General features: G+C 33.7%; 1 protein-coding gene across 3 annotated transcripts; it reads left to right on the forward strand.

Annotated features, from left to right (window-relative positions):
• Nucleotides 1-436: 436 nt before the first annotated feature.
• LOC105327164 (band 4.1-like protein 5) lies at nt 437-27,543 on the forward strand. 3 transcript variants are annotated; one of them, XM_011427489.4, is made up of 19 exons: nt 437-794; nt 6,851-6,955; nt 7,273-7,315; nt 8,176-8,254; nt 9,432-9,529; nt 10,104-10,224; nt 10,933-11,020; nt 11,337-11,425; nt 11,751-11,990; nt 13,225-13,398; nt 13,762-13,886; nt 15,036-15,188; nt 16,383-16,586; nt 17,014-17,077; nt 18,118-18,240; nt 19,168-19,221; nt 19,711-19,798; nt 21,007-21,840; nt 24,353-27,543. In XM_011427489.4, the coding sequence occupies exons 1-19, from the start codon at nt 642-644 to the stop codon at nt 24,572-24,574; spliced, it is 3,057 nt and encodes a 1,018-aa protein (XP_011425791.3). In that variant the 5' UTR covers nt 437-641; the 3' UTR covers nt 24,575-27,543. The 3 variants fall into 3 exon arrangements, with proteins under 3 accessions (XP_011425791.3, XP_065930297.1, XP_065930296.1); XM_066074225.1 differs by lacking the exon at nt 21,007-21,840; XM_066074224.1 differs by lacking the exon at nt 18,118-18,240.
• The last annotated feature ends 223 nt before the right edge of the window (nt 27,544-27,766 follow it).

Genomic DNA, 27,766 nt, shown 5'->3' on the forward strand with positions numbered 1-27,766 from the left:
ATGTAATTTATTACTGTATAAGTACAAACTGAGACGTATTTGCAATGATATTGTATTTGTTGTTTAGCATGTAGGGAGAGGGCGAATTAAGATTTTATAACTTGTGCCCAATCCCATTGCAATAATATGTTCAAATCAACATTAACATGATTAAGCACAGGTTTTCATATTTCTACAATGAAATGGCGGTATTTTTTTTTTGCCCCTACCCCCCCCCCCCACCCCCTTTCCAAACTTAATCATAATTATTTGTCAGTGGTATTCACAAGTTGTAATTTTCGGAAGAAAAATCTGATTTATTATGACTTTGTGATTTCGATCTTCATAGTTGAATTTTAAAACAACGTAGGACTACAATAATTTAAACAGTAAATAAATATTTTTAAAATCCAATTTTATCAGGAATAATATTTTTAAACCGGAAGTTCCGAAGTTGATCGATCGATTCCGCCGCCAATCGGAATTTTAACAGGAAGACGAATGCAGCAAAACAATAAATCCAAAATCGAGTTCAAATGAGTCACATCTGTCCACCTGAAGATGACATTTGGCATTTTAACATAACAGGAAAATGTTAAGACGATGGAGTGTGTTTAAAATTATGTGTCCCTGACCAGACGATCGACATTCGTCCTCGAAAAATGTCAAAATTCTTTCGTTTTTTCAGTCGGCGACGAACAGGGAGGGGGGTAAAATCGGATCAAACTGATCATGGACACCCTCTGAAGAAGAAAAATGCTGTCCAGTGCACGGTCATGCTGCTGGATGGCACTGATTTCTCCACAGAACTTCACGTAAGTCCAATGAACATTATATCTTGCTTTGAAATGAGATATCCAAGAAACTATGGCATTTATCATGTTTATATTCAATATGATATATTTAACACTGCAGGTCAATCAATCTGTTGACATATCATCAAATATTGATTATTCAGTAGGAATCATATCAGTTATTTTTTTTCAATGTAAATATTTGTTGGTAATTCTGTACAACAATCAATTTCAGTTCAACATGAAGTTCATGATATATGTCATTGAATCATTCTCCAGAATGATCAATCTGGATTTATATTTAAATTATATTGCTAAATTTGTTGACTTGTTTGCTCTCCCCATTCTCTTTTATCTAATGTACTTAATATTCTGTAGAGTAGGATTGCTTTGATTTTCAAAATGTGCAATTAGGCACATAAAATAATCCTAACCGCACTGAGTTCTTCAATACATCTGTTTTTAACCTTACATACACAAATTTATACAAACCTTTTAATACATATTTGTGTTAAGTATATAAGAATAAAAAAGGGATTGACCTGAACGCAGCGTTTAGGGGATTGTTTGTGCAAATTATATTGGATTAGAAACATTATTTCAGCTTAAAGGGATAAATGAGTAAATCAGATTACATACATATTTTTCTCATCCCAGACATTGTTTATAATACATCATTGTGAAAAAAAACTAAGTCTCCGTCTCTGTGAAATCTATTTATATGATGATGCAACCAGTTTTACTCAGATGTTTATTTACTGTGCCATGGAGAATTGGTCTTGATATAAGGATATTACTTATCTGAAGGTCTTGATTTAAAACTGAAAGATATATATCTCTTTTTGTATGAAAAAAATATGTTAGACTAATAGAGACAGACCAAAAGAAAGACAAAGATAGAAAGATGCATAATTTTCTGCAAATAAATGAATAAGTGAGTGGGCTGGTTTACAGATTTGAATACAAAGTTATCAAGTAATTGATCAGTATAAATCAGACCCAAGTTCAATTTCAAACAGTGATTGAATTCTGTGACCTGATTAAATGCACAGCAATCAATGTAGCATTGATTTTATTGATTCCTGGGGCCACTTCTGTCTGGAAAGATCAACATTGTAAATTAGTTCTCTGTCTCTGTCCGTATGTGTCCAGGGGTAGTTGTTAACTGTTGTAATGTGTGATTTGTGACACAGACACATGTATTGTCAATCAGTCTTTTATTATAAATAATTTTTTTTACATAGTTTTACCAAGATAAAAATGATTCATTCCACATTTAGTATAAACATTAGATTGATTTGGAGTAGATCATTGTAAAGCATTGCAGTAGAGGAATTCGTTTATTTTCTTCTTTTTTTTTTTTGGTACACACAGTGCCTGCAGTACTGTACATGTATAAGAAAGTTTATAAAAATGCTATTTGAACTGCTTTTGATGGGGATTTCTACATATTATATAAAACATTGATTGGGCTCAAAATTTTAATTCCCTTTTGCATAGACTTTGCAAAGACAATTGTTCCCCCAACCACACAAATGAAACCATATTGCTACATTCTGCTTTTCTAAATCATTTGGTAATTTTGGGTAACTGGCATTTTTTCTCTTAATTAGCACTCTTCTCACCTAATGATTATTAAGAACTGAAGTTACATGATGACAATTTAAAGTTACCAGTAATCTAATTTTTAACAGGATTTACTTATTATTGTATACAGTGCACCCCTTGACCCCTGTGTTGACCACAGAGTGTTTAATTGGATATTTATTACTTCACTGACCACAAACTGCCAATCTGATTAGCTCTCCTGTAAGTAACACCTACAACGAGCCAAGAAACCTTTAATGAACTGTGCGTGGTCTCCAGAAAAGAATGAAACCGAAATATCAATCACTTGGTTTTCAGTTAACTTTTGATTGAAAATAATTGAACTAGAATGCATTGATTTGATAAGGACAAGAGCTAGGAATATGAGGAGTTACTCAATATAACGTAGTCTGAGCTTTCTGAAGAGGAGTTAGATCTGTCAATAATATACAAACAAAACAAAGAGAAGTGATTATACTATGGAATAACAGATAAGATAATAATCCCTTGTGGACCCCCCCCCCCCCCCCCCCTTCTGAGTCCATATGCTGCTTTATGTCAAACACTGCTAACTTTATCAGAGAATGAAAGGAATTTACATTTGACTGATTTGTTGATAATTGATATGTTATAACCCTCCCACCAACAGTTATATTTGACCAGTAATGACAAGTACATATACAACTAGATACTCTACACAGTTTTTTCTGATAGTCCACTTCTATTTCTGTTTTATTCCAAAAGGCTTTCAATATAAACTTCTTTTTGTAGTCTTTGCTGGTAAGGAATTAATTTCAACTTAAACACCTGATCTTAGCTTTTTGCGTGTAAGACTGTTAGCCATGATGATCAGATCACTGAAGCTCATTCAGATGTGTAACATCAACATTCGTAACATTGTAACACAAAATGGTAACATCTGTCCGGGTATAAAGAGTTATTATGTGTCAGTGAATAAGATTTCTCTCTGTACACAGGGTAGTTCAGTGTTTAAAGATTTCCTCGTTAGTCTTTAGACAGACAGATGAGAGAAGAAAAAAAGGGTCTGGTGATATAACAAGATGTAAGATGGTGTCACATAACAGGGAGAATAAAGCCGAGTTGGAACAGCAGGGGAAAATAGAGGGCTTATAGCGGATCAATTCTGCTGATCTGGTCTGGTCTTGTGTAATTTCGTGACATCTTTTTTTGTTACTCGGGCCTGCAAGTAAGGGCTGTCAACCAAAGCTCTGATCTGTATTGAGATGGATCCGATATAGACGAGGAAAAAATTTGGATGTTGATGTTTTACTGTTTGGCAGTAGTCCAAATTTTTTGGTAAAAAAAAAAATAAAAATGGGGTCCCCTTTCTTATCAATGTACTAACTCGGTGAATTTGATGAATGTTAATCTAATTATTGAACAGGTAATTTTACTACAAGGATTTTTTTTCGCCTTCACAAATCCAGATGTTATTACTGTACATAGTGGTCAACTCTGTTAAGAATTGCAATCATGAAAATAAAATATATTTTAAAGTACAATATTTACTAGTATGTGTAGGGGAAAAATGTCTGTTAAGAATTGTCAGAGAAGTTTCCATAACAATAATTATATGCCTCAGACCAACCTTCAGTTTTGGTAGCAGGCGGTATGTACCAGTTGACACCTACAATTAATGAATAGACATACGACACCAGTCCCTAAAAACAGCACTGCCTTTAGCGTCGTTTATTATGCACTTCATACTGAAAACTTGCTTCCTTTTTAGATTTTAATTTGCAGTCTCAAGCGTTATAAAGCTTTTTAATAGAAGTGGAGAAAAGTTTTAGACCAGTTATCTGTAAAATAGTTTCAATTTGAGAGGACTGCTATATTTTCCTGTTGTTTACTTAAACATGTTAAAGTTGAAGTTAAAAAAAATGCAGTATGCTTCCATGTATGTGCATTGTATCACATATTAACACTTTAATGTATTATATTTTTTGCTTGATAAAAATCTCTAAAACAATATCAATGTAGTGCATATATATATATACAGTGGAGCCTCAGTTATCCGGACGCTTTCGTTCCCAAGTCCAATCGTCCGGATAGGTGAAGCGTCCGGATACCTGAAATGTTTCTATTGCTGTCATGAATGATAATGTATTTGTATACAATGGCTCCCAGTGTTGATACCAGGTTTTTTTGCCTTTCATACCATATAACAACACATGCTAGAGTTGTCTGTTGATATGAACATTTTTAGATATAAAAAACTCTGCTTTATTTTATTATTTAGTCATGAAATATTAACCGGACAATAATGATAACCGAATCTAGCTAAATTCTTTGTGTCCAAGTGTGAAATGTGTGTGATACACTGTTGTTCGCAATTTTCCAATTTTTGAAAGTGATTTGGGAAGTCAGTGTGTTTATACAAGCTACTCATGAGGGTCTAGCACGTAAAAAAGGTGTGAAACTTAATTGACAGTGGTAATCTTTTGTACTGAGTAGGGTATCATCAAATTTTACCGTCCGGTTAAATGAAGCAAGATTAGTAGTAAATCGGTGTTTTGTGGTAAAAACAGACCGTCCAGATCTGGAACGCGGAATTCCGGATAAATGAGACAAAATAAAGTATAAAGAATCTGTTCCCAAATAAAATCTTCCGTAAACTGAAGCGTCCAGTTATCTGGCGTCCGGATATCTGAGGCCCCACTGTATACACTTGTAAAAGTGTTTCTCTATTTTTGAAAAAAAAAATTGCTAGATTAAAAATATGATGGAGGAGGGGATTGCACATTTTTGCATTGTAAGATTGCTGAGATACATGTATATAACAATTTGTAATTGTCAAATTGTTTACTAATTTAGTACAAGTTGTACTGATACACAATCCACTATATACATTTTCGCATGATTATCGCATAATTTTCATGCGAAAAGGAAATCGCATGAAAATCATGCAAGCCACTTTTCCCTGTGTACAGACGAGTGTACATACATTGTACAATGTACTTGTTTTTAGTCTGTCTGACTCTCAATAGAGAGATACATCTATTCACATGTGTATCTTGAAGATTTGCATATTAAATGTGTGCAACGAAAAGGAAAGATCTTATACGACCATGCAGGCATTTATCGGGGCTTTCAACACCTAACACAAATATTTTAACGTTCCTTGCTGAATGTATTTGTGCTTTAGTTACAGTTAAATATCTCAATATAACCAATGTTGAGTGATGATAGGCGGACGTTTGATTTTGATAAGTCAATCTCCACTGGGGTCGCCAATGTTGACATTGATTTCATAATGTGAAATTTATGCTTTTGAAAATGTTAGATATACATACATTTTATCAAATATTGGCTGGCCATTTAAAGATGAACATCTGACCTGAAAATTTTGATAAGGGGGAGAGGGTCGTAAATGAAATCATTTTTATTGTTTGTTTTGACATGACATTCCTGCATTTATGTAGGTTGATATGTGTACTCTGTAAAATCTACTCTGGAATTTTAAATCCCTGAAAATCTAAACATACTTTTTGCCCCTTCGTCCGAAGCAGTCGATTAGGAACAGCCTTTAAAAAATGCATATACTCTATAGATGCAACCTTGTATATTGATTGAATATTAATATTTGAAAGATTCAATCTGTGTTTAAAAGGGAAAAAATGTATTATATTATGCACACATTCAAATTTTACAAGCAGCCCACTAATTCTGTATAACCCATGGGTATTTACATGTATACAGACATGTTTCACAGATTATCTGCATCATAAAAACACATTGTGTGTCTTGTTGAGTTCACAGTGTCTAACCTAAATATTATTCTGCTATTAGTTTACACTTCAATGTGAAAGCTTATGCCATACGTATGATTTCACTTTGTCAACAGACTGTAACTGTTCTGAGAAATTTGAAGCCTTCTCTTTTTAATGACAACATACAAATGCATGGCTGCTTGGTTAAGCTTTTTTCAAAACAATGAAATGCTTTTTCACCCCCTGGTTCATAGAGGACTAAGGGTTTTGGGGCATCACAGAATTATAGCCAAAGTCTCATGTTCCATTTAGGTTACCTTCTGTCCATCATCGGTCTTTTTCATGTTTGTCTGCTTTCTCAGTACCAGTACTTATTATCTGTTTTTTTTCTTTTTCATAGTTTTCAGGTCTTACTTTCTTCATGCTTTGATAATTTCTCTTGCTGGATAGCTTCCTATTGAGAAAAACGAAATAGATCATGTCAGATTTTCTGAGTTTCATAAAATTTGCTTAATAATTGTGGAATCAGCTAATTAAGATCAAAGACAGTTTCAAGCTTTATAGGCAACCTTATGAGACACACATCAATATTGACATTTGTAAGAGGTTCATTTCATTGGGGAATGTGTATTGCTTATTACATCTGTACATGTATATCTAATGCTGAAATAATGCTTGTATGTTGTAGATTATTTTGTTGAGATATATTTGAGGATAATACACATGTATGCTGATTTTCAATAACTCTGATTGTTACAGAAAAAGGCAGAGGGACACGAACTTTACGAGCAGGTGTTTTACCACCTTGACCTAGTAGAGAAGGACTATTTTGGACTACAGTACACAGATCATTACAATGTACCGGTAAGTATTGCCAGGAGAGGGCAGAAATAGAATCTAATTAATTTGAGTACATGTATTTCATATTGCAACTATCGAAAAACTTTTACAAGAAAATTTTGTAAATTGGATCCAACGTCAAAGCGATATAAATTTGATATTAAGAAGATTATGAAGTTATTGATATTTCATTAGTTAATGGACAATACACCATTTGCCTGAAATTAATTTTTGAACTATAGATATAATCTTCTGAGTTGAAATAAGAAAATAATTTAGGATTTGCATGTAAAAGAAATCAAGATCTTTTTTAAAAGATAGGATTTTTTTTTCTTTTGCAGCATTGGCTTGACCCAACCAAAAAGATTAGGAAACAGCTTAAAAGTGAGTAAATCAGAAAATATGAGAGAGAGAGAGAGAGAGAGAGAGAGAGAGAGAGAGAGAGAGAGAGAGAGAGAGAGAGAGAAACTTAACAGCTCTGGATCCTTGAAATAAAAACCATATTATGAGTAACTCCAGCTGTACACCAAGCCTTGGGTTTCATTGAGATAAGGACCTGATAAAGATTTGTTTTGTACGGGGACAAATTAACCTGACACCAGACACCTTGGGGTTTTATAGTTCCCAGAAGCTGGGTCTATAAGGGTAGACTTCATACAGGGGAAAATAAAAATGTAACATTAAACTGCTTGCATGATATGGGTCTGCTGTTGTTTATGGGATTTTGGGTTGCTTGTGTGCTCTAATTTGGGAATGAAAATATTGAGGATGTGAATCAGCTTTCCTTGGTTACAGATACTGAGACTTAGTGAGAACTTTGATCTGTACAGTTGGGGGAGGAGTGAGGGTGTATGTGAACATGTATTGTGTTTTAATTTTAATCATGACCCAAATAAGAAGAAAGATCCACTTCATATATATTTTTTTTTCATGCAATATTGATAAGATTTTAATGATGCACACATTCTTAAAATTAATATATTTTTCCTTCATATGATTGTGTTATATGAAATAATTTTTAAAGGGTGTCATTGAATTTTAAGATTCAAAAGTCTTATTTTGTGAACCATGTAAACTGGCCTGTAGAAAATTTAAAAGTATGTCAAAAGTGAATGCAGAGAAGTGTCATAGATTCATGCGAGAAATTGTGTTAATTTTTAATAATCAGTTGGTCAGATTACAATGAACAGATTTATTCAAATTGGTCTGCTAGATTAACTGATTTTATACCTTTATTGTCATAGTTGGGCCTCCCTACTCATTTCGATTTCGGGTGAAGTTCTACTCCTCAGAACCAAACAACCTACACGAAGAGCTGACCAGGTGAGTCTAGTCTTCCTGAATCTAGTTACGGTACATGTGTATCATTGATAATCAGTGCTAACTTTCTGAATCTAGTTACATGTGATTATCATTGATAATCCATGCTAACTTTCTGAGTCTAGTTACATATGTGTATCATTGATAATCAGTGCTAACTTTCTGAATCTAGTTACATGTGTATCATTGATAATCAGTGCTAACTTTCTGAATCAAGTTACATGTGTATCATTGATAATCAGTGCTAAGTTTCTGAATCTAGTTACATGTGTATCATTGATAATTGATGCTTACTTTCTGAATCAAGTTACATGTGTATCATTGATAATCAGTGCTAACTTTCTGAATCTAGTTACATGTGTATCATTGATAATTGATGCTTACTTTCTGAATCAAGTTACATGTGTATCATTGATAATCAGTGCTAACTTTCTGAATCTAGTTACATGTGTATCATTGATAATCAGTGCTAACTTTCTGAATCTAGTTACATGTGTATCATTGATTATCAGTGCTAACTTTCTGAATCAAGTTACATGTGTATCATTGATAATTGATGCTTACTTTCTGAATCTAGTTACATGTGTATCATTGATAATCAGTGCTAACTTTCTGAATCTAGTTACATGTGTATCATTGATAATTGATGCTTACTTTCTGAATCAAGTTACATGTGTATCATTGATAATCAGTGCTAACTTTCTGAATCTAGTTACATGTGTATCATTGATAATCAGTGCTAACTTTCTGAATCTAGTTACATGTGTATCATTGATAATCAGTGCTAACTTTCTGAATCTAGTTACATGTGTATCATTGATAATCAGTGCTAACTTTCTGAATCAAGTTACATGTGTATCATTGATAATTGATGCTTACTTTCTGAATCTAGTTACATGTGTATCATTATATATAATACTCAATGCTATCTAGACTCATTTAGAATTGTGGTTGAGGCAAAGAGGTTGATAGTTTTCCAGCAAACTATTTTTTACAAATAAAGTGTTCTTTAGGCTATAGCTGTTCCATAGCTGAATGATGTAGATATAGTTTCTAAGAAGTGTGAAATTCTTTAAAATAGAGTTCAGTTGTAAAAACATGTGACTTTTTTAATTCAACAATATGTTGAATATATTAACTCATATGTACATGTATAGCTTTTGCTTCCTCATTTTAACAGGTACCAGTTTTTCCTTCAAGTAAAGCAGGACATTTTCAGTGGACGGTTAGAATGTCCACAAGACGTTCTGGTAGACCTAGCAGCAGAGGCCCTACAATGTATGTACATGTAATATTGAAGTATATATACATATAGTCATAAAAAGTACCTCACTTAAGTATCTGGATGTCAAGTTTTCTCTCTCTTGAATATTGTAAGAGTTTGCTTCATTATTATTTTTTATCAGATTCTTAAGTTTCTTTCTTATTCATGAATCGAGAACCCCCAAAAAGCCCAATGTAGAATTTTATTTATTTTTCATTGGCAAATATTATATATTATAATAAATATATATAAAATATTATAAATAACAAGTTACGTGGAATATGATTCTTTGTTGAATGCTTCTTGTCATGAATAGTTCATTATTTAAGGGTAAATACTTGCTGAAATATTTATGAGGATATTTTGATGATTTAATTTTGAAACCAGATGGGACAAATAGTGATGAATCAGACTGGGATTCAGATCCTGTTCCCCTGAATCTCTAGTCATGAAGATGCTCTACCGATGGAGCTATCTGGAGCTGGCAATTGAACTGGTCTGACCATCACAAGATTAAGAATTAAGAATTGTAATTTCTTTTATCAGTGTTAGACTTAAATATCATGGAATTAATTGTTCTTTTTCCAGCGGAGCTTGGAGACTATGACCCAGAAGTACACACCCCTGGATTCATCTCGGAATTTCGTTTTATCCCGGAACAAACGGAGGAGTTGGAACTAGCCATATTTGAAGCCTTTAAAACCAAAACGTAAGATATCATTGGTCACCGTTTGAGCTGAAATTTTTCAAATGTTTATTTTTTCAATTTTATTGTCTAGAATGCTTTACCAACTAAGGTATTTCTAATGGGTGTGCAAGATTTGAATGTTAGGTCTTAAGTATACAACACCCAATTCTTTGGCAATATTAATTAAATAAACAAAACTTGCCTATTTATTCATTTGAAGAAATTTATTCAGAAGTTTTTTTTTGTTAGATCCCTCAATATCGAAGTAATTGTAGTGAAAGGGTGCTGAATAGAAGTATTTTCACATGAATCGAACTAGAGAATAAAATGCAATGCAAAAAGTAATGAGGTCTTGTCTATAATCTTAATGTTTAAGTAAGGAGAACCTAGTCTGTGTTTTTAATTTACATGTAGTAAGGAGACACCAGTCTATCATTATTACTGAATACAGGGAAATATTCACCCCCGTTTTATTTTCGTCGCCCCATTTACCCTCATTGTCAGTGGGGGAATTTAAGACTGAGAAAATTCCAATGTTCCAAGTTATCTCTTTAGTACACAATCTTGTCCGGGCGAATTTAAGATGGGGCAAAACCATTTGCAAGTGCAGAAAGTCGAAAATAACACGTGGCGAAAATAACCCTGTTTACAGTATTTAGTAGGAAGATAATCCATATTAATTTTTGTCTGTTTTAGTAATGATAACTGGACCATGTCTTTGTGTTTTAGTAAGGAGACCCCAGCTCAAGCAGAGCTGAATTTCTTGATGAAAGTCAAGTTCCTGGAAATGTACGGTGTGGACATGCATATTGTCATGGTAATGTATTCTTGCAGGATTATTTGATAAGGTCAAGGTCTATTATTGTACTGACAGCAGACTATTTTCTGTATTCAGTAATATTTCAACAATTTGAAAGTACAAAGGATTTTTGAACGATAGGACAATTTCATGTTTAGAACCTTGAACATTTTTAAAAGAATGCAGTTCATGACTTGCAACTACATGTACATGTATTTTATTTCATTACTGTAAAATATAATACTAGTCTATTTATTAACCATTGTGTCTTTTTACATATTGTATAGATTGGATCATTAACTTGTTTATGAACCAATGTCTATCTGCATTACAGGGGCGGGATCAACAGGAATACAGACTGGGATTGACTCCCACTGGGATTCTAGTGTTTGAGGGAGAACAGAAGATTGGCTTGTTTTTCTGGTATGGGAAAAATATCTTCTTTTTTTTTAATGAGAATAAAAACTGCCATAGTTTCAAAGGTAGCCTAGAATTGAGTGGTTAGGTATTAACAAATTAGTTGATGGACTCTGATTTGAGGATATTTTGAGCATATATACTTTATCATTCACATTAAACATTTTGATGTATTGGCTATGCCTAAGATGACAAAGATTTCTCCTCAAATATAGTTTTTCTTAAAGTTACTAAGTACCAGATGATCTCTACCCATTGAGTGTGTAAATGAATACATAATTCGCTAATGTGAAGAAATATGTTGACGTCTTGTACTTTCTATATTGTACAGGCCTAAGATGACGAAGCTGGACTTCCACGGTAAGAAGCTGAAGCTGGTGGTTGTCGAGGACGACGACCACGGACAGGAGCAGGAACACACGTTTGTGTTCCGTCTCCAGAGCGAGAAGGCTGCCAAGCATCTGTGGAAGTGTGCCATAGAGCACCACGCCTTCTTCAGACTGAAGGGGCCGGTGAAGGGACCAAACGCTAGACAGAACTTCTTCAGGATGGGATCTCGCTTCAGATACAGGTTGGTGTGAAAGATTTATTTTGAAGTAGTTTTAAAGTGATTTTTATATTTGAAAAAAAAATCTGCTTAAAAAATACAGAGCAACCTTCTTTTACTGAAACTGTTCCAGTGGCCATTCTAATTTTAGTTTACATTCCAAAATATGTGATTTGATTAATGATATAATTCTGACACTTTATAATATAAATACTGTAGACGTACTTTAGTCCGCGTGGTATTAATTTACGCTATGAACGCGGGCACAAATTTTCCGCGGAATTTTTTCCCAGTGTACTTAAAGTGCATTTTGGAATTGCATTACATGAATAAGGATAATCGTACGTTACTACATTATAGAACACTTGCATATACGTGTACCCGATGTATATCGTTTTTATCTATGCAAACTGTCAAACAAATTTGTATTGAGAATTCACATAATAAATAATTTAAATAATCTCCTAAAGATTTGAATTTTCTGTAAATTTACTTGCATGAAATTTAAACTTCTCCAAGCTTGATATAACGGCACGTGTCAGACGACAAATAGCCCCAAGCGGGTCTGTCTTTCAATGACCCAATTAACTACCCGTGTTTTTACTGCAATTTTTAGATCCCTTTGTACTCTGATTTTCAATTAATAAACCTGATCAACTCATAATTTAAACGAGATGTGAACCCATAAATTGACAGTTAATAAAGATTAAATGGTGTTTTAGACGTTTTAGCCAGCGTCGTAACATCTTGAAGGCTAACTAATGACTACCGACCAGTGCACAACCGGTAATTACTGTTCACTGTGAACAGTTCTTACAATTTAAGTCCAAAGTTGAACAAATTCTAGGTAATGAAAATCGCTCAGAACTATATTTAATAATAATTATTCAAATGATTTATTTTGGTTCAAAGAATCCGCGTAAATTTTTACCCGCGGATTAAATTGATATTGTGATTCCGCGGAATTATGACCCCGTGGAAAAAAATACGTCTACAGTAATTGATCAATTTGAAACAAACTTGGTCAATTTGAAACAAGTTTTTTTTCCAAAGCAATCAATATATAGACAGGCATTATTGAACTTTACTTAATAAATATTCCTTTTGCTCCATTACCGTGTGTTTACATTTTGATAGGTATATTATTATACAGGCTTTTTAACTTAGTATTATATATTAACTTACCAGGGGTTCTTTATATATTAACTTACGATTGGTGCTTTATATACATGTATTAACTTACGAGTGGTTCTTTCAGTGGGAGGACAGAGTACCAGACTTCCTCTGTGAGCCGTGCTCGTCGCAGTGTTCGCTTTGAGAGACGCGGCAGTCAGAGGTACTCGCGGCGACCTACTTTTGAGAAGCGAGAGAGGGAGGAAGCCATGAGACGGGAGACAGAAAGACGGAAGAGACGAGAGGAGGAAAAAGAAAGGTAAAAGAGGGTTGGGTATGAAGGCGAAAAGTATGGTATATATTGACATATGTGTGTAGGAGCGTTATATAGAAATATGCAAATTACGCATGTAGATAAGGATACATTTATATACATTTATATACATGCATATACAAATGTTTGTGTCTTTTCAATCATATACTTTTTTCCCTCTTGTAAATGTATTTAAATGATTGTACAATCATCCTGTTGCCCCGTGAGGGCCACTTTTTTGTCAATAAAATGATTTGATTGGATTTGATTTCTATGAAGGATTCAAATGCTTAAAATTTCGCAGAATGAAAATGAAAAGTCAGGTGAAATTTTTGAATTCATTCTTGAACTTGTTATTTCTTTCTATAGACAGAGGGTTCAGGTGGAAGCAAGCAAAGCTCAACCCAAGTCCCCTACCACACCTGAGGCCACGCCTGTAACCCCTCCCCCCAGATCTCCCAGGGTCAGTGGTGCAGGATCTCCCTCCGCCTCAGGTAATGTACAGGTTATGTTCTTACCTGTAAAGGTGTTGACATTGCAGATAATCTAGCTGCAATAATGTAGCCCTCTCCGATATTTTATATCTGATGTTTACCGGAGAGGGCTACAATTCCACAGGATCTCCGTAATGGTGCAAAATTAATTTTTTCATGCGGCTGACTTCGGTCTGAAAAGATCGATTTTATATTTGACTTCCTTTAGATAAAATGATTTTTAATTCAGGTTGAACAAATTAACCGTATATAAATCAAAACCAGATAAAACACATAAGCATGTTTACCAGTCGTCTTTTTCAGCAGCCATGACAGTTCTCGCGTGATTTTATGGGATGTACGCTTGGAGTTTTGATGGGCTTGATAAAGTTAAATGTCAGTGTAAATAATCGATCTTACCTCGTTATATCACTAAAACATCATTTAAGGAAATGGTATATACTGGACAATTCATATTTACCGCGTTAATTATGTTTAAAATAGGGGAATTCCTATATTCAGTTCAAGATCCGCTCCTGAATTCTCATTGGCTGTCCCAAAATAAAACCGGTCAAGGTCAGTAAACATGGCAGACAAATTCTACTTTCGTTGTTGACATACACGAAAAATAACCGATATATGGACTATACTTGATATTTTTGGATTAATTTATGCCATAGACATCTACAATGTTTGAGTTCAGGAAAGAAATGCAAATGTTATTGTCATTTATGTACGATTTGAGACGAAATCGTTGCGGGAGTGAATCACTCCCGCACTTGCACCATTACGGAGATCCTATGGAGTTGTAGCCCTCTCCCAAAAAAAAAAAAAAAAAAAAAAAATCGGGAGAGGGCTACATTATTGCAGCTACAGATAATCCTGAGATAGTGATTGTGAAAACTATGAACTACCAATGATCTGATTAAAACCATTTTCTTCAACTTGTGACATGCAGAGCTTTTATCTTCTCAGTGCAAGAACAAATTACTTCATACATTGTAATTAGAGCAATATATATGTATAATAAGTTGTTTTCAAAATTTCATTATTTTTAATTATAAAGGGATGTGTGTCTATTTAACAACAGCCACGTATTTATGACAATAAAAAGGCAGTTCAACATGTAATCTGTATGGCCTCTATTAGTGACATGACCATCTTTTCCAGGAGGTGCATCAGCCATGGATCGTATAGACGCCCTCATCAAGACAGATAGTGAAAAGAAAGTGGAGCCACCTACATCACCTAAAGCTGGAGGATCTACCAAAGCCTGGGCACCACTACCTCCCCCTCCCCCGGAGCCTGAAGTCAGTCTGAGAGGTTAGTATAAAGCAGGGATGAGGGGGGTGGGGAGTATGGAAGTGCACTACCTTTTTTGTGTCTACTGACATTTCTCAAATCTCTTTAACTCCCTCTCTCTCCCCCCCCCCCCCCCCCCCCCAAAATATGTACATTTAGAGATCTTCTCATAAACCACATTAAAATCTACCTTTTTTCAAACCAAAATATTTACCCTCTGAAAAACTTTAAGAGTAACAATCCCTGTAAGAACTTTTCAAACCTTGGTCTCTTAAATTTACTCCATAAAAAGTGAGATCTCCTCATAAACCACCTTAAAATCTCCCTTTTTCTTACACCAAAATATTTACCTTCCAGAAAACTTGTTTTAAGACTGAACATCCTTGTATGAACTACTTTTTTCTCAAACCACAAGAATGTACACAGGAAAACTATTGCTTTGAGAGTAAAGTTACATTTACAAAATATTACAAGTTAATGTTTGTAGAGTGATTTTGTAAGAGTTTGAAATTTCACTTCCTTTGATCATTAATGCTAATGTCTCCTTTTCCCTTGCATTCTGCTAGATAATGAAGGTGAGTTAATCTTGAGTTGTCTTCCCTGCATGGTTGTGATTTTCACAGTTTAAAAGATCCTATTAAATGTGTGTGCTCTGCATGATAGAATTGACCAAGTTGTCAATTTTGTTTTGCAACTTTTCAGCTACAGTTTTTCGAGTGCTTTTGTGCTTTAATCCTCCCCTTCAGTATTTTAAGCGCCATGAATCCCTAGCAGCATGCAGATCATAGAATCAAACAATATGCAGTTTTTTGTGTGTAAATACTGTATTCAGGGAAATATTCACCGCCATTTTATTTTCGCCCCTTTCGCCCTCGTCGTCAGCGGGCGTATTTAAGACTGGGTAAATTCCGATGTCTTCAATAATTTAATTATTTCTCTTTAAACATAACTGTGTCTGGGCGTATTCAATACAGGGCAAAACTGCTTGCAAGTGTAGAAGGACGAAAATTACAGGGGTAAAAAAAATAACCCTGTATATAGTAATGTATTTTCCGCTGAAAGTTACAAAGTATAACTCTTTCTTGGTATAAATTAATATTAATGTTTCTGTAGCATTTTGTATGAAAAGCAATCCTTTGGATTAAATTTATTGACTCTTTATATCTAAAAACAGATTTTCTGGAATTTTATTTGTTTATAATTATCACTTGACAGAGGCCTCGGAGATTGCCCAGGCTAAGCTGAAAGGTCTGGACGAGTCAGCGGCCAAACACAACACAGTGCCACCGCGCCCCAAACCAGACATCAACAGCTTCAAGAATAACCAGGTGAAGTTCGCAGGTGGCGCCACCACAATCCCTCCTGACCAGATGAAGTGCAACATCTTCAAAGCCAAGATCGAGGAGGAACTAAAGAAAGGTTCTTTTAATGAATGATTTTCATTGTTTGCTAGCTTAGATATTCATTCTAACTTGATTGCTGTTTTCTTCATTGTAGTCATGTACTATAATTGTAGTGTAAACCGAATTTTCTTCCTGATGACATTGTTAAATATTGACCAGTGATAAACTGGTTCTTTGTGACGTATTTATGTCAACAAACTCATGATGAATGCATTTATATGCATGTTTTTTACAAAAATTTAACTTAAGATCACAGACTAGAATATAACGATTTTTGATAAACTTTGGTTAATTAATGTGCATATGGTTAATTTTAAAGCAGGGATTGATACACAAATATGTATAAATTTTATAGATATGGAAAGTTCATGAAGTTTAATATCTTGATATGTAGTTTCTTTGATATATAAAGAGATAATCATTTCTCTTTTTCGCTTAATTAGCTCCTGTTGTGGTGAATGATGTCAACATCAGAGATGAGAGCTTTCATGAGAGTGATAGTCGAAGGTAAGCAGTATTCGCTGGTAGTTGGCGGCATCTGTCTCACCACTTTTAATATAAAGCCCAACTCTCCGGTCCAAAAACCCTTTTAGATGTTTTTTCTTTGTCGTAAAATTGTGTGTTGAAATAGTGAATGGTTAAATAATTTACCAGACCTGAGAGATATGGCAGTTTCAGAAGAGAAACTTTAGAAAATCTGATAGAAATATTAGAAATATGACCAATACTGTAGATTCCTCATTTTACGCGAGTACTTAATTCCACAATCTCTTGCAAAATATAAAATGCTAAAAGTTTATTTTAATCTAATTACCATAGTTCACAACTTAAAAAAAAATTTGGTTGAGTTAAAATCTGCGAGGGGTGCTTCTTGCGATTTTGCGCTGATATTAATTCCTTGCATATAATTAGGAATCTACAGGAGACATTCATGAAACCCTTGAAGGTTTTAATGAACAGATTTGATTTTACTTATGATTAGATGAGATTGTGTTCATGCTGTATGTCTAGTGCAAGTTCTCTCAGTTGATGTGTGTACTGTTTGTGCTTTTGTGGGTATTTTGTAAACAAGTGCTTGCTTTCATTGTATTCAGGTGCCAAATTAATAAGAGAAAAACACATATTCTTCATTAAACCTGTAACTTAATCTTCGCATACAAACCTAACAGAATGATTATTATTCAAAGATTTTTTGTGAACTGTACTGTAATGGTATCTACAAAAAATTTTTACGATACAGATTATGTAAATAAGGTGATACATGTATTTTTAATGTGCATTTGCATACAAATATAATTTGAAAAACTGTCAAAAGCTATGCTACAGAGGTAAATAATGGTAGATGTCATAGGCTAACAGCAGGAGAAAGACACCCCCCCAACACCGCCATAAAAAAAAAGAAAAAAAAAGTGGTATGAATGTTGTTAGGACCTGGCGGTATGAGTAGTGTGAGCTAGTTGCTCTGTTGTCTGCCTCTCACACATCATTCCTTCTCTCCATCTCTCTCTCTTGCACCTTGCTTAACCCTGTACACACATTGGTTACAGCACAGACACCGGCAGCGATGCGGAGAACTCGGGCGAAGAACAGGAGAAGGACCCAATCAAAGCGGAGAAGGCTCAGCTCACAGTCGACCTACCCCCTGTTGATATTGTCGATGCCCCCCACAGGTATTTTGTTCGGTTGTGTGACCAGCACTGGTTGATGATGTTGCTTGGTTTGTTGGTTGGTCGTTTCTTTGTTATATGTTGTAGTTTTTTTCCAAGTTAAAGGTTGTTTTTTAAATGTAATCTTGTTTTTTTGCACTTGTTCTGTGTTGTAATTGATGACCAAATTCCTGTATGGTATTAGTTATAGGTATTGCAGTATTATTCATATATACCAGATATTTATTTAATATAAGGCCTAAAAAAAAAGATGTGTGTTTAGGGTAACCCGACCTAACCTACAAAAATGCCCCGATCCTACCATTTTTAGATGTCTGTTTTTATCTGATTGTGAATTTTATATTATTTTTATTAAAAAAATCTGATTTTAAATATGACACAAACAAACATTCTTAGGATTCATGCGAAAAAAAATATGATAAAATAAAAAAAATTCCCTGCCTACCTAACCTAATTTTTTCATCAGTGTTACCCTAAACACACAATTTTTTTTTTATTCTCCCAAGATGAGACTTTCATCAGGATAAAAATCATATTACATAGAATTCAGTTAAACATATTTATAGATACGTTGATTGATTACATGCTTGTTTTTCATCCTTGAATTTATCATCAGTCTTTTCATATTACACAGAACATTGTAAGATATATGTACAGGTCAATGTATTACAATAAGTGCCTTCTGCTTTAGTCTGTAGAAATTTTCACAGCTTCAGACTTGTGCTGTATTACATATATAACTGACTGACATAATCTGCTTAGAAGGAAAATACATGTATTATCAGTTACTTTGCTGAATATAGACTTGTGCTTGCATAGAAACTACTTTACTATTAAACCAAATAGATGATGTAAAAGGTAAAGCTTTTGCATGTATATAGAATTGTATTTATAACATCAAATGATAGAGAATCCAATGTTTAATTGTAGTCCAAGAAGAAGAGGACATTTATCCAAATCAAGCTCTTCATCAAGTCATAAAGGGTAAGGCCAGTCTTAGGTACTTGCATTTCAATATTGAATAGTAATTAAAGTAAAGCAAATATTTGATAAAAACAAATTTTCTCATATTTTTTACTTCTGTCTCTTATGAACATTCTAAATCCGTAAACTCAATCTTCATTTTTCAAATGATGCAAGATGTGGTTGCACAGTCATGAGCTGAGTATTATGATACCAGTTCAGGTTTTACTGTCATTTTTTACTGTACGTCATTCTTATTTACGTTTAGTTATTGTCTGAATTTTATATCATAAGAATTCAGACCTGTTAAGTTTCCATTTCGCTGTTGTCATATGTAATGCCTATTTAGCTTAACTCTGACTAATAACTATTTGTAACTAGTTGTACAGTACAGCAACTTGTACATGTTTATAAAAATAAAGTATAATTTGGTAAATAGTAGATATTACTTACATTCATTGTGTGCTACCTAGGTAAGAGATATAGAAATTTTCATTTTTTGGTTTTCAGATCTGAACAAACTGCACCCCCTAGCCAGCTGGACAATGAGGTCTTTGATTCAGGCACCGCCCCGCCCAGGTTAAAATCCCCCTCCCTGGTAAGTAGGTCGACCGCCCCTGGCTGACCACTCTAAGTCACTCTTCCTTCATGAGATCTATGTTCTTTCGTTGATTTGACTTTTAGTTGCGCTTCAGGTCTGGTTATGCAGGACTTTTTTTGTTTTTCTACATGTTCCTTGCTTAAATTCTCATGCTTGAATGGATTGGGTATAATTTTTAACAATAAGAATAGACTCTTTAAAAACCTCAGGTCTTTTAAAGACATAGAAAGATGTACACTGCAGTTCAACAAAAATTAGTCTTATACAATCAGAGAAATTTTTATATAAAAATTTCAAATTTAGACTTCATTCAGATTTATTTTAAATATAGATGCATGTTAGAGCAAGTGTGTAACTAATGGAAGTCTTTTTTGAAAACAAATAAATAAATAATTAATAAATATAAACTGTTCAATATGTTTATTTAGAGTCAGAGAAATGAGTAAATTCTACTTATCAGCATAGAACTGCTTTGATAGTCTGTACAATTATACTAAACTCTGAAATTCATTTGATAATGCATCTATGGTATGAAGTATGATGAATAATACTGTATCAGTAAATATCCATCAAGCTACAAACCCCATTAAATTACAAAATATTGCTCAAACCCCATTAAATTGTTAACTTTAGTAAACATATTTCATAAGGCATACATATCTTTTAAGTTCATTGTACATCTCTTTGATGGAAAGAAAGAATTTAAAAATAATGAAAAAAAGGAACTCTATGTTATGCCATTCAATATGTGACCACACATGTCAAAGTAATCTAAATGAGATACATACTCTAAATGCTAAGACTAATCTCTTAATCTAATGTTACAGTAGTGTGTGTGCATGTAGATTGCAAAAAAAAAATAATTCTAACAAACTTTTATCTAGTATGATAGTTAAGACTAATATATTCATTTTGTTTTTAGTAAAATACTGTAGACAAAATTCTTTCTGTAAAGAGATGACCTGTCAAGTCATAAGTAGATCACCTAGTAGGCAGGAAAAGTCCATTGAAATTTCACCTTTTTAAGGCATTTAAAAAAACTGTATAAACTCCTTTTGAAAACCACTAGCAGTTTAACTCTTGATTGTTTAATCATTATAAGAAGGTTAATTGCACAACATAGGTCTAGACTGTAAGCATGTGACCTGGGAATTAAATTTGGACTTACTCAGCTGTTAGTATCTTTGCTTCTTTTTGCAACACAGAGCTCTGAAGGGTCAAGCTGTGCCTCACCAGTAGAGAATGAGCAAACCTCGCCCATATCACAGCCAACAGAGGACTTGTCTCATCCCCAGTCACTGCCCAAATCACCCCCTGCCACTGCTTCTAAAATCCCTCGCTTCAACACCGCTGCACCTGCCAGTCGCATTCCTCCGCCTAAGGTCATCCCTCGAATGACTCCCAATGCAGACTCCATTCCTGACGCAGATGATGAGGTGACAGAGAAAAGTAACGAAGTGCAGGAGAATTTCTCCAATACTGGCACTGCAGAAAGACCCAAGCCCGCACCCAGGCCGAAATCTAAGATCCCCAACCCCTTTCACTCTACTCGAGATGAAACCAAGGTAGCTCGCTCTACCAATCCATTCCTAAGATCACCAGATGGGGAAACTGGCTCATTGAACAGTCATTCATTTGGGAAGCAAAAAGCAACAGAACCTGAAATACATTCCAGAACTGCTTCCCCGCCCCCACTTCCGAATAAGGTGGACAATGTAGAAAAAGAAGCAGTTGATAAGAACTCCAAAAATCAGGACCCCCATAGCAAATTGTCCAACACTGAAGTAGCAAAACCCTCCAGCATTCCTCGCCCAGGCAGCAGTATCCCTACCCCCTCCAGTAGAAAACCCACTACCCAATCTGCCTCTGTCCTCCAGGGGGGTGGATCCAGCATTCCCTCCCCCACCTCCTCGGCTCTCCCTGTCCTTAAGTCCACCTCAGCCCTGCCAGTGTCCAGTGGAGCCACCACGGGGTCAGGCATCCCACTGCCCTCCAAAAAGGACCACCACCAGCACCACCACGCTACCACTTCCTCTGTTGTAAGTCCGTGTATTTTCTCACTCTCTGTATTTGAATGTTGGTCTGAATTAGTTACTGCTGGCTGTGCCTGTACTAGAGGGTGGTGGTGAGAGAAACACTACAAGATGCTTTTCTTTCTCTAGAAACAACTTGTTGCATAGTCGCTTTACATTTATAATTCATTCATTATTACTCATCTGGTAATGTATTTGACCATACAAACATAAGATAAAGTGAATTTTATTTGGTTGGATCCAATTTTTACAAATTTGGCATAAAACAAAAAAAACCCTAAAAAAAAACAACAAACCCACAAACCTCTGTATGTGAAAAGATGACAACTGAAACGTAAGATAATACAAGGTTGTTTTTTTTTTGTGGTGTTATAAAATAGTAGTCTTAAAATCTTTATATTTTCCCTGAACTGTTGATAAGCTCCTTGCAGAGAAGAAAAGCATTACCCTCTGTACAAGTACAGTCAACAGTAATTGTCAGATTGTCAGATGGCGTAGTTGCCAAGTAGTTGAGTAGAATTTAGTTTGTACCATATAGGGTATGCTATGGGGTGTGTAGATTTTTTTAACCTTTTAGATGTGCAGTGAATGTGTTCAAAAGTATAGAATTCATATATCTCTATATTTTTGAGAGCATGAAGATATATTTCAAACACACTAAATTTGTCCCTTTATTGTGCATTTTGTGTTTGTGCAAGCTTTGAGATTCATTTTTTTTTCTCTGTGGTGGAATTGATTTGTTAAATGAATGCATGTTCTTTAACTCTGTGTGTGTGTTGTGTACAATGTACATGATCTATATATGAGAATAATTAACTTTCTATTGGATTTTAGGGATGTAGACATCTTATTTTGATAACTGATATTTTTTAAATCATGGTAAAGTATCACAAAATGTTTTTCATCAGCAATTGACTGATTTGAGGAAAAGATGTAAAAATATATGTATCTAGATAAAGTCCTAAATCAACTGTGCATTTATTTATTCGATATACTGCTGATTTGAGGAGGTAAAAAGAGAAAAAAGGGTCAAATATAAAAATCCTTTATTTCATGCTTTAATAGAATATATATTGAACTTTTTTTTGCTATTATGTTAGAAAAGTGTTGGTTTTCCTATGCTGTTTTTGAAACCCAAGTCAGTTTCAGATAAGCTTACTGACCTTAGTTGAGTTCTTCAGTTTCTTTTTGTCGGTTTCACACCGACACCAATGAAAATCGTCACCGGGCAAAGGAACATTCCTTATCTATGTTAAACTCCTGTTTTATTGACCCAGAGGATTGATGGGACCTGGGCCTGCCATCACCAAAATTTTTAAATCCCTCAACTCAGTCCTCAACTCAAATCCTTAAAAGAAAAGTGCATGAATTTGAGGTAAAAACTCAGACTTGAGGCTGAGTATTGACTTCAGGAAAAATGGTGATGGTGGGGCCAGACTCATTAAACAGTGAAGAAAGTCAGATAAGCTGGGGCTTGATTATTTTGATACTGTATGAAGGGTTATTTTTTGCACCATGTTATTTTCGCCCTTCTACACTTGCAAACAGTTTCGCCCGTTTTTTTTGTATTCGCCCAGACACAGTTGTGTTTGAAGAGAGATAACATATGAGACATTAGAATTCGCACAGTCTTAAACTGCTGACAAAGTGCATGAAATAGAGGAAAATATAATGGGTGTGGATATATATATCCCTGTATATAGTACAACAGGTTGGTCAGGTCAGTAAGCTTATGTGTGACTGGTCTTGGGGTTTTCTACAGTGAATTTTCTTCTATTTAGAATTTTACTTCTAGGAACAATTATATATATATATATATATATATATATATATATATATATATATATATATATATATATATATATATATATATATATATATATATATATTGTGACCCAGAGTTTATTTATTTAACTAACAATTTTCTTTAAATGGAACAAATATTAAAACATGTATGGTATATTTAGCAACATGCAGTGGAAATATATAGAAGCATGGTGTAAAGGGAATTCAACAACTATCAAGCAATAGTTTACTCATTTTGATTCATCTTGGTATGATTGAAAATCACAGTACATATATATTCCAGTACTTAGTGTTAAATGTATGTATTACTAATGGCATGCAACAGCAATCCATTTATATTGGTAAAATTCTTTGAATTTTGTTTACAAATTGTTGGCATAGTATTTCATTTAGCAAAAGAAAAAAAAATGCAAATTTCCTCCTGACCAACACAAATTTTTTTTTAATGTATTAAGACTTTTGGTACGGAGTTTGTCAGAGTGCAATATATCTTTTTAACCAGAAAGGAAAACTCAGATTTACTCAGGTAACAGTATTATCTGATGGTAACAAATCAGATGTTTTTAAAAGCACATGTACAAAACACAAACTAAAAAAAAAAATATAATAATTGGTATGTATTTTTTAAGTTGAAGAAAATATCCTTTGATTTAAAATTGAACTCAATATGAGTGCAGTGGTAATTGTTGGATCTTGGGATTCTCTGTTCTAGGATACCAATACAGGTGGCTCAAAAGGATCCAAAACGAAATCATCTTCAACTAGTCTACCCATTCCCAAGGTCAACAGTAGGGGTACCCCCAGGAATAAGTCGGACTCCTCCCACAGCAGGTCTGCATTGAACGGAAGTGACGAACTCTCACCGTGGATCGTGACTGCCCCCGAGAAACCTCCCAAAGTGGAAAAGAAGATCAGTATAATCACAGATATATAGGGAGCAGTGGATTTTATCGTTATTTTTTTTTTTTGTATAAAAATGTGATTTAAAGACTGGACTCGATCAGAAATGGGATTTAATAACCAGATGTTCCAGTGCAGACTTGTCTCTGTACTTAAAAATGATTGTAATTTATTTTCTCTTTTTTTACGAAAAAACAAAATATTTTTATATTTTGCATGAACAAATATTAATTCTGGTTCAGTGTATATGTCTTTTGTAAACATTTAATCTTGGAAGAAATATTTTTTAAAAAATGCTATGAGCATATTCCAATTTTGCACCTTAATCATGTTTTAATATTTATAATCTCCATAGGTTTTTGTTTTAGGAGGTTGGAAATCTTGTACTATACATTTGTACATTAACACCATGCTATTAGTTTGACTCACACAGGGCATTTTGAAGATCATCTTATGGTATTTCAGGCCTTTTAGCATTCCATTTTTGAATTCATTTTTGTAAAGCTTTACCCAGCTATTGTAGCAATTCATTATTAATGTTTAAACCCCATTTTGTCTGGCTTTACAGTTTTTCCATCATTATTTCATATCTACTGTGAAATGAACTAACATCTGACTAGATGTTGGCATATCAGAAATATGCTTCAGGAACAGGCAATTGCTTTCAATTCAATTTCAGTCCATGATGGACAAGTCAGATCCAACAAATGAGTAAAAATAAATGTTAGATTTTTTTTAACAGCAACATATGATTTGTTTATTGTGCTTGGTTTTAATTGTTGTTTAAGCTAGAAGCTTATCAAAGACCTGATGTATGATTGGTTAGAAGTGCTTTTTGTGATATTATATGTATTGTGTATGTATCCAAGCCACTTTGTTTAAATTTGATGTTAGTATGGGTTTTTAAATTAAGTTTGTTTTTAAAGCACATTGGTATTGTTATGAAAAAACTCTTGTGCATGAAAACACTAACTACTTCATTTTATACCATTCACTGCTTGACTTATTTTTAAGCAAATTTAATCAATAATTTTAACATCTTATTATTTTTCAAGTTTTAATAATGGCTGTTCAAAACGGTTGTTTTTGAGGAATTTTATTATTATTGTTATATTTATTGATTTAAGTAACTTCTTGTACTGAATCCCAAAATGTGATTTAGGTTGTGTTAATTAGGTTGTTGACATTTTTAGTCCAAATGAATAATTTTAACTAGTGAAATATACTTTTTTTAACCGGTTGTCACATTTTCAGATGCTTAATGAAATTGTATGAATTTTTCCAATTTATTCTTAATTAATTTTTTTTTTATTTTAATGTACATAATGTATGAAATTATTAAAGGTTTATGCAGAATATTTTCAGGACATCCTAAGAAAATTGCAGGTGGGATTTTTACACTAGTAAAAATTACATATACCAGTTTTGATTAACATTAGGTCTTTCAATATTTGGGGGGAGGAGGGTTCTAAAACCTTATTTCTCGCAGCAACTCGATTGTAAACCATTCCAACGTTTCCAAAAAAGGCATTCCAATTTCCCATCCCTTTTTATTGTTATGTAATTCTGTGATGTAAATTGCACCATTTTTATCATTTGAGGATTTTGGAGAAGGAAGAAGCATTGCCATACATTTATTAAGTGTTGAAGTCTAGTCACCAGGCACGTTAGTCTACTATTAATCGGAACAAAGATAATCAGAGACTCTAGAACAAACTGTCAAATTACAATATGATTGTCGCACCTGGATCTGAAGTTTGGGTAAACATGGTAGGAGGTGGTTTGTTAGGTCTAGGTCTTTGTGATGGATTAATATCATCTATAGGATTCAGAATTCTTACTAACAGTATGATATGTATATCCGTGTAAGAGTTTGTTTTATCCTCATGATAATAATCTTTAAAAAGAATGTTTAAAAACAGCTGTTGACTCCTTGATAATATTATTTAGTTGACAGAAATCAACACAGAATAACCGAATATTTTTTAATTGTGGGATTTGTTTGCAGATTTGGTACCAATATTCAACTGCTAGTATATGTATGTATCTCAGTTCTTTTAAATGTTATACTAGATAAAATATTGGTCATATTTTAAAAACATTCCTGAAATTCTGAATGTAGCCTTTTTACTCAGTTCAGCCAAAATCATTACAGCCCAAATCTTATATTGGCCTTTAATTTTGACGTTTTAAAAGTTTTGTTTGTAGACGTTGTGATGCTTTGTTTTTATATTCAGAAGACGTGTGCAATATATGTACAGGTAGAAGTGATATGTGTTAGCTGCTATCTCATAATTTTTTTATTTTCGAAACCAATAGCATCAAACTCTGTTACAATATGAAGACCTAAATTGACTTTTCATTATGTTTCATCTTGCACGTATATTGATACATTTAAACCAGCCATTTTTCATATGATCTTGCAAGATCTCCAGCTCTTATAGATATACTAGGAAGAAAAATGAATGTTTTACAGATTTTATTTGAGATCATAGAAGAAATAAAGACTTTGATCTGTTTTCAATGCCTCTATCACTACAGTGTCTCTTCGTATCTTTTCAGTTAATATTTAACACAAATGGATAATACAGTGAAACCATTCTTAAAAAAGATAGGGATATTTTCATTGCCAGGTCTTATTAATTATGTATTTTTTTTAAAATCATATCTTTGCGGTTTTAAGTGAATTTTTTTTAACAATTTGTGTGGAATATATCTATTTAAGACAGGTTTCACTGGTGTCTTTATTCCAGGGAATAAGTTAACCATTAAATTTGCTAGATACTGTAGATCAATATGCATGTATGCACATACTTACTGAGTTGTGTGTTAATTGACCAAGCCTGCCCCATTCCTGTACAGTATCCTCTCTATAACTGTGTACAGACTATATAAGAAATGTAGACCTTTTTGTTAATCTGTGGTCTTAAGTTTCATTGTATTTGTTTTCTGATCAGTGTCAATGATTTGTTTATATTATGTTATAAAATATACGTCACAATAGATTGGTGTTCTGGTTTTTGTTTCTTATTAATAATTTGTTTATACTTCGATAAATCTTTCTTTTGAATTTTAGTGCCATCTGTCTATCTGACGCACAAATACCAATGTTCGTCAAACGGCGGCGTATATTTCAGTTAATTATCATCAATTCTAGATCTCTGTAAAAGCCAATTCTCTTTGAATTGGCAGTGTATAGATTGACAAATCCTTAAACGACAAAATA

Source organism: Magallana gigas, chromosome 10, assembly GCF_963853765.1.
Source record: "Magallana gigas chromosome 10, xbMagGiga1.1, whole genome shotgun sequence".
NCBI classification, from domain to species: domain Eukaryota; kingdom Metazoa; phylum Mollusca; class Bivalvia; order Ostreida; family Ostreidae; genus Magallana; species Magallana gigas.

Excerpts from the sequence above, each read along its gene's own strand:
- LOC105327164 (XM_011427489.4), top strand. The coding sequence starts at position 642 with ATGTCAAAATTCTTTCGTTTTTTCAGTCGGCGACGAACAGGGAGGGGG. Across the intron at positions 18,241-19,167 it reads ATTGTCGATGCCCCCCACAG|TCCAAGAAGAAGAGGACATT; the intron begins GTATTTTGTTCG and ends GTTTAATTGTAG. Across the intron at positions 19,799-21,006 it reads GGTTAAAATCCCCCTCCCTG|AGCTCTGAAGGGTCAAGCTG; the intron begins GTAAGTAGGTCG and ends TTTGCAACACAG.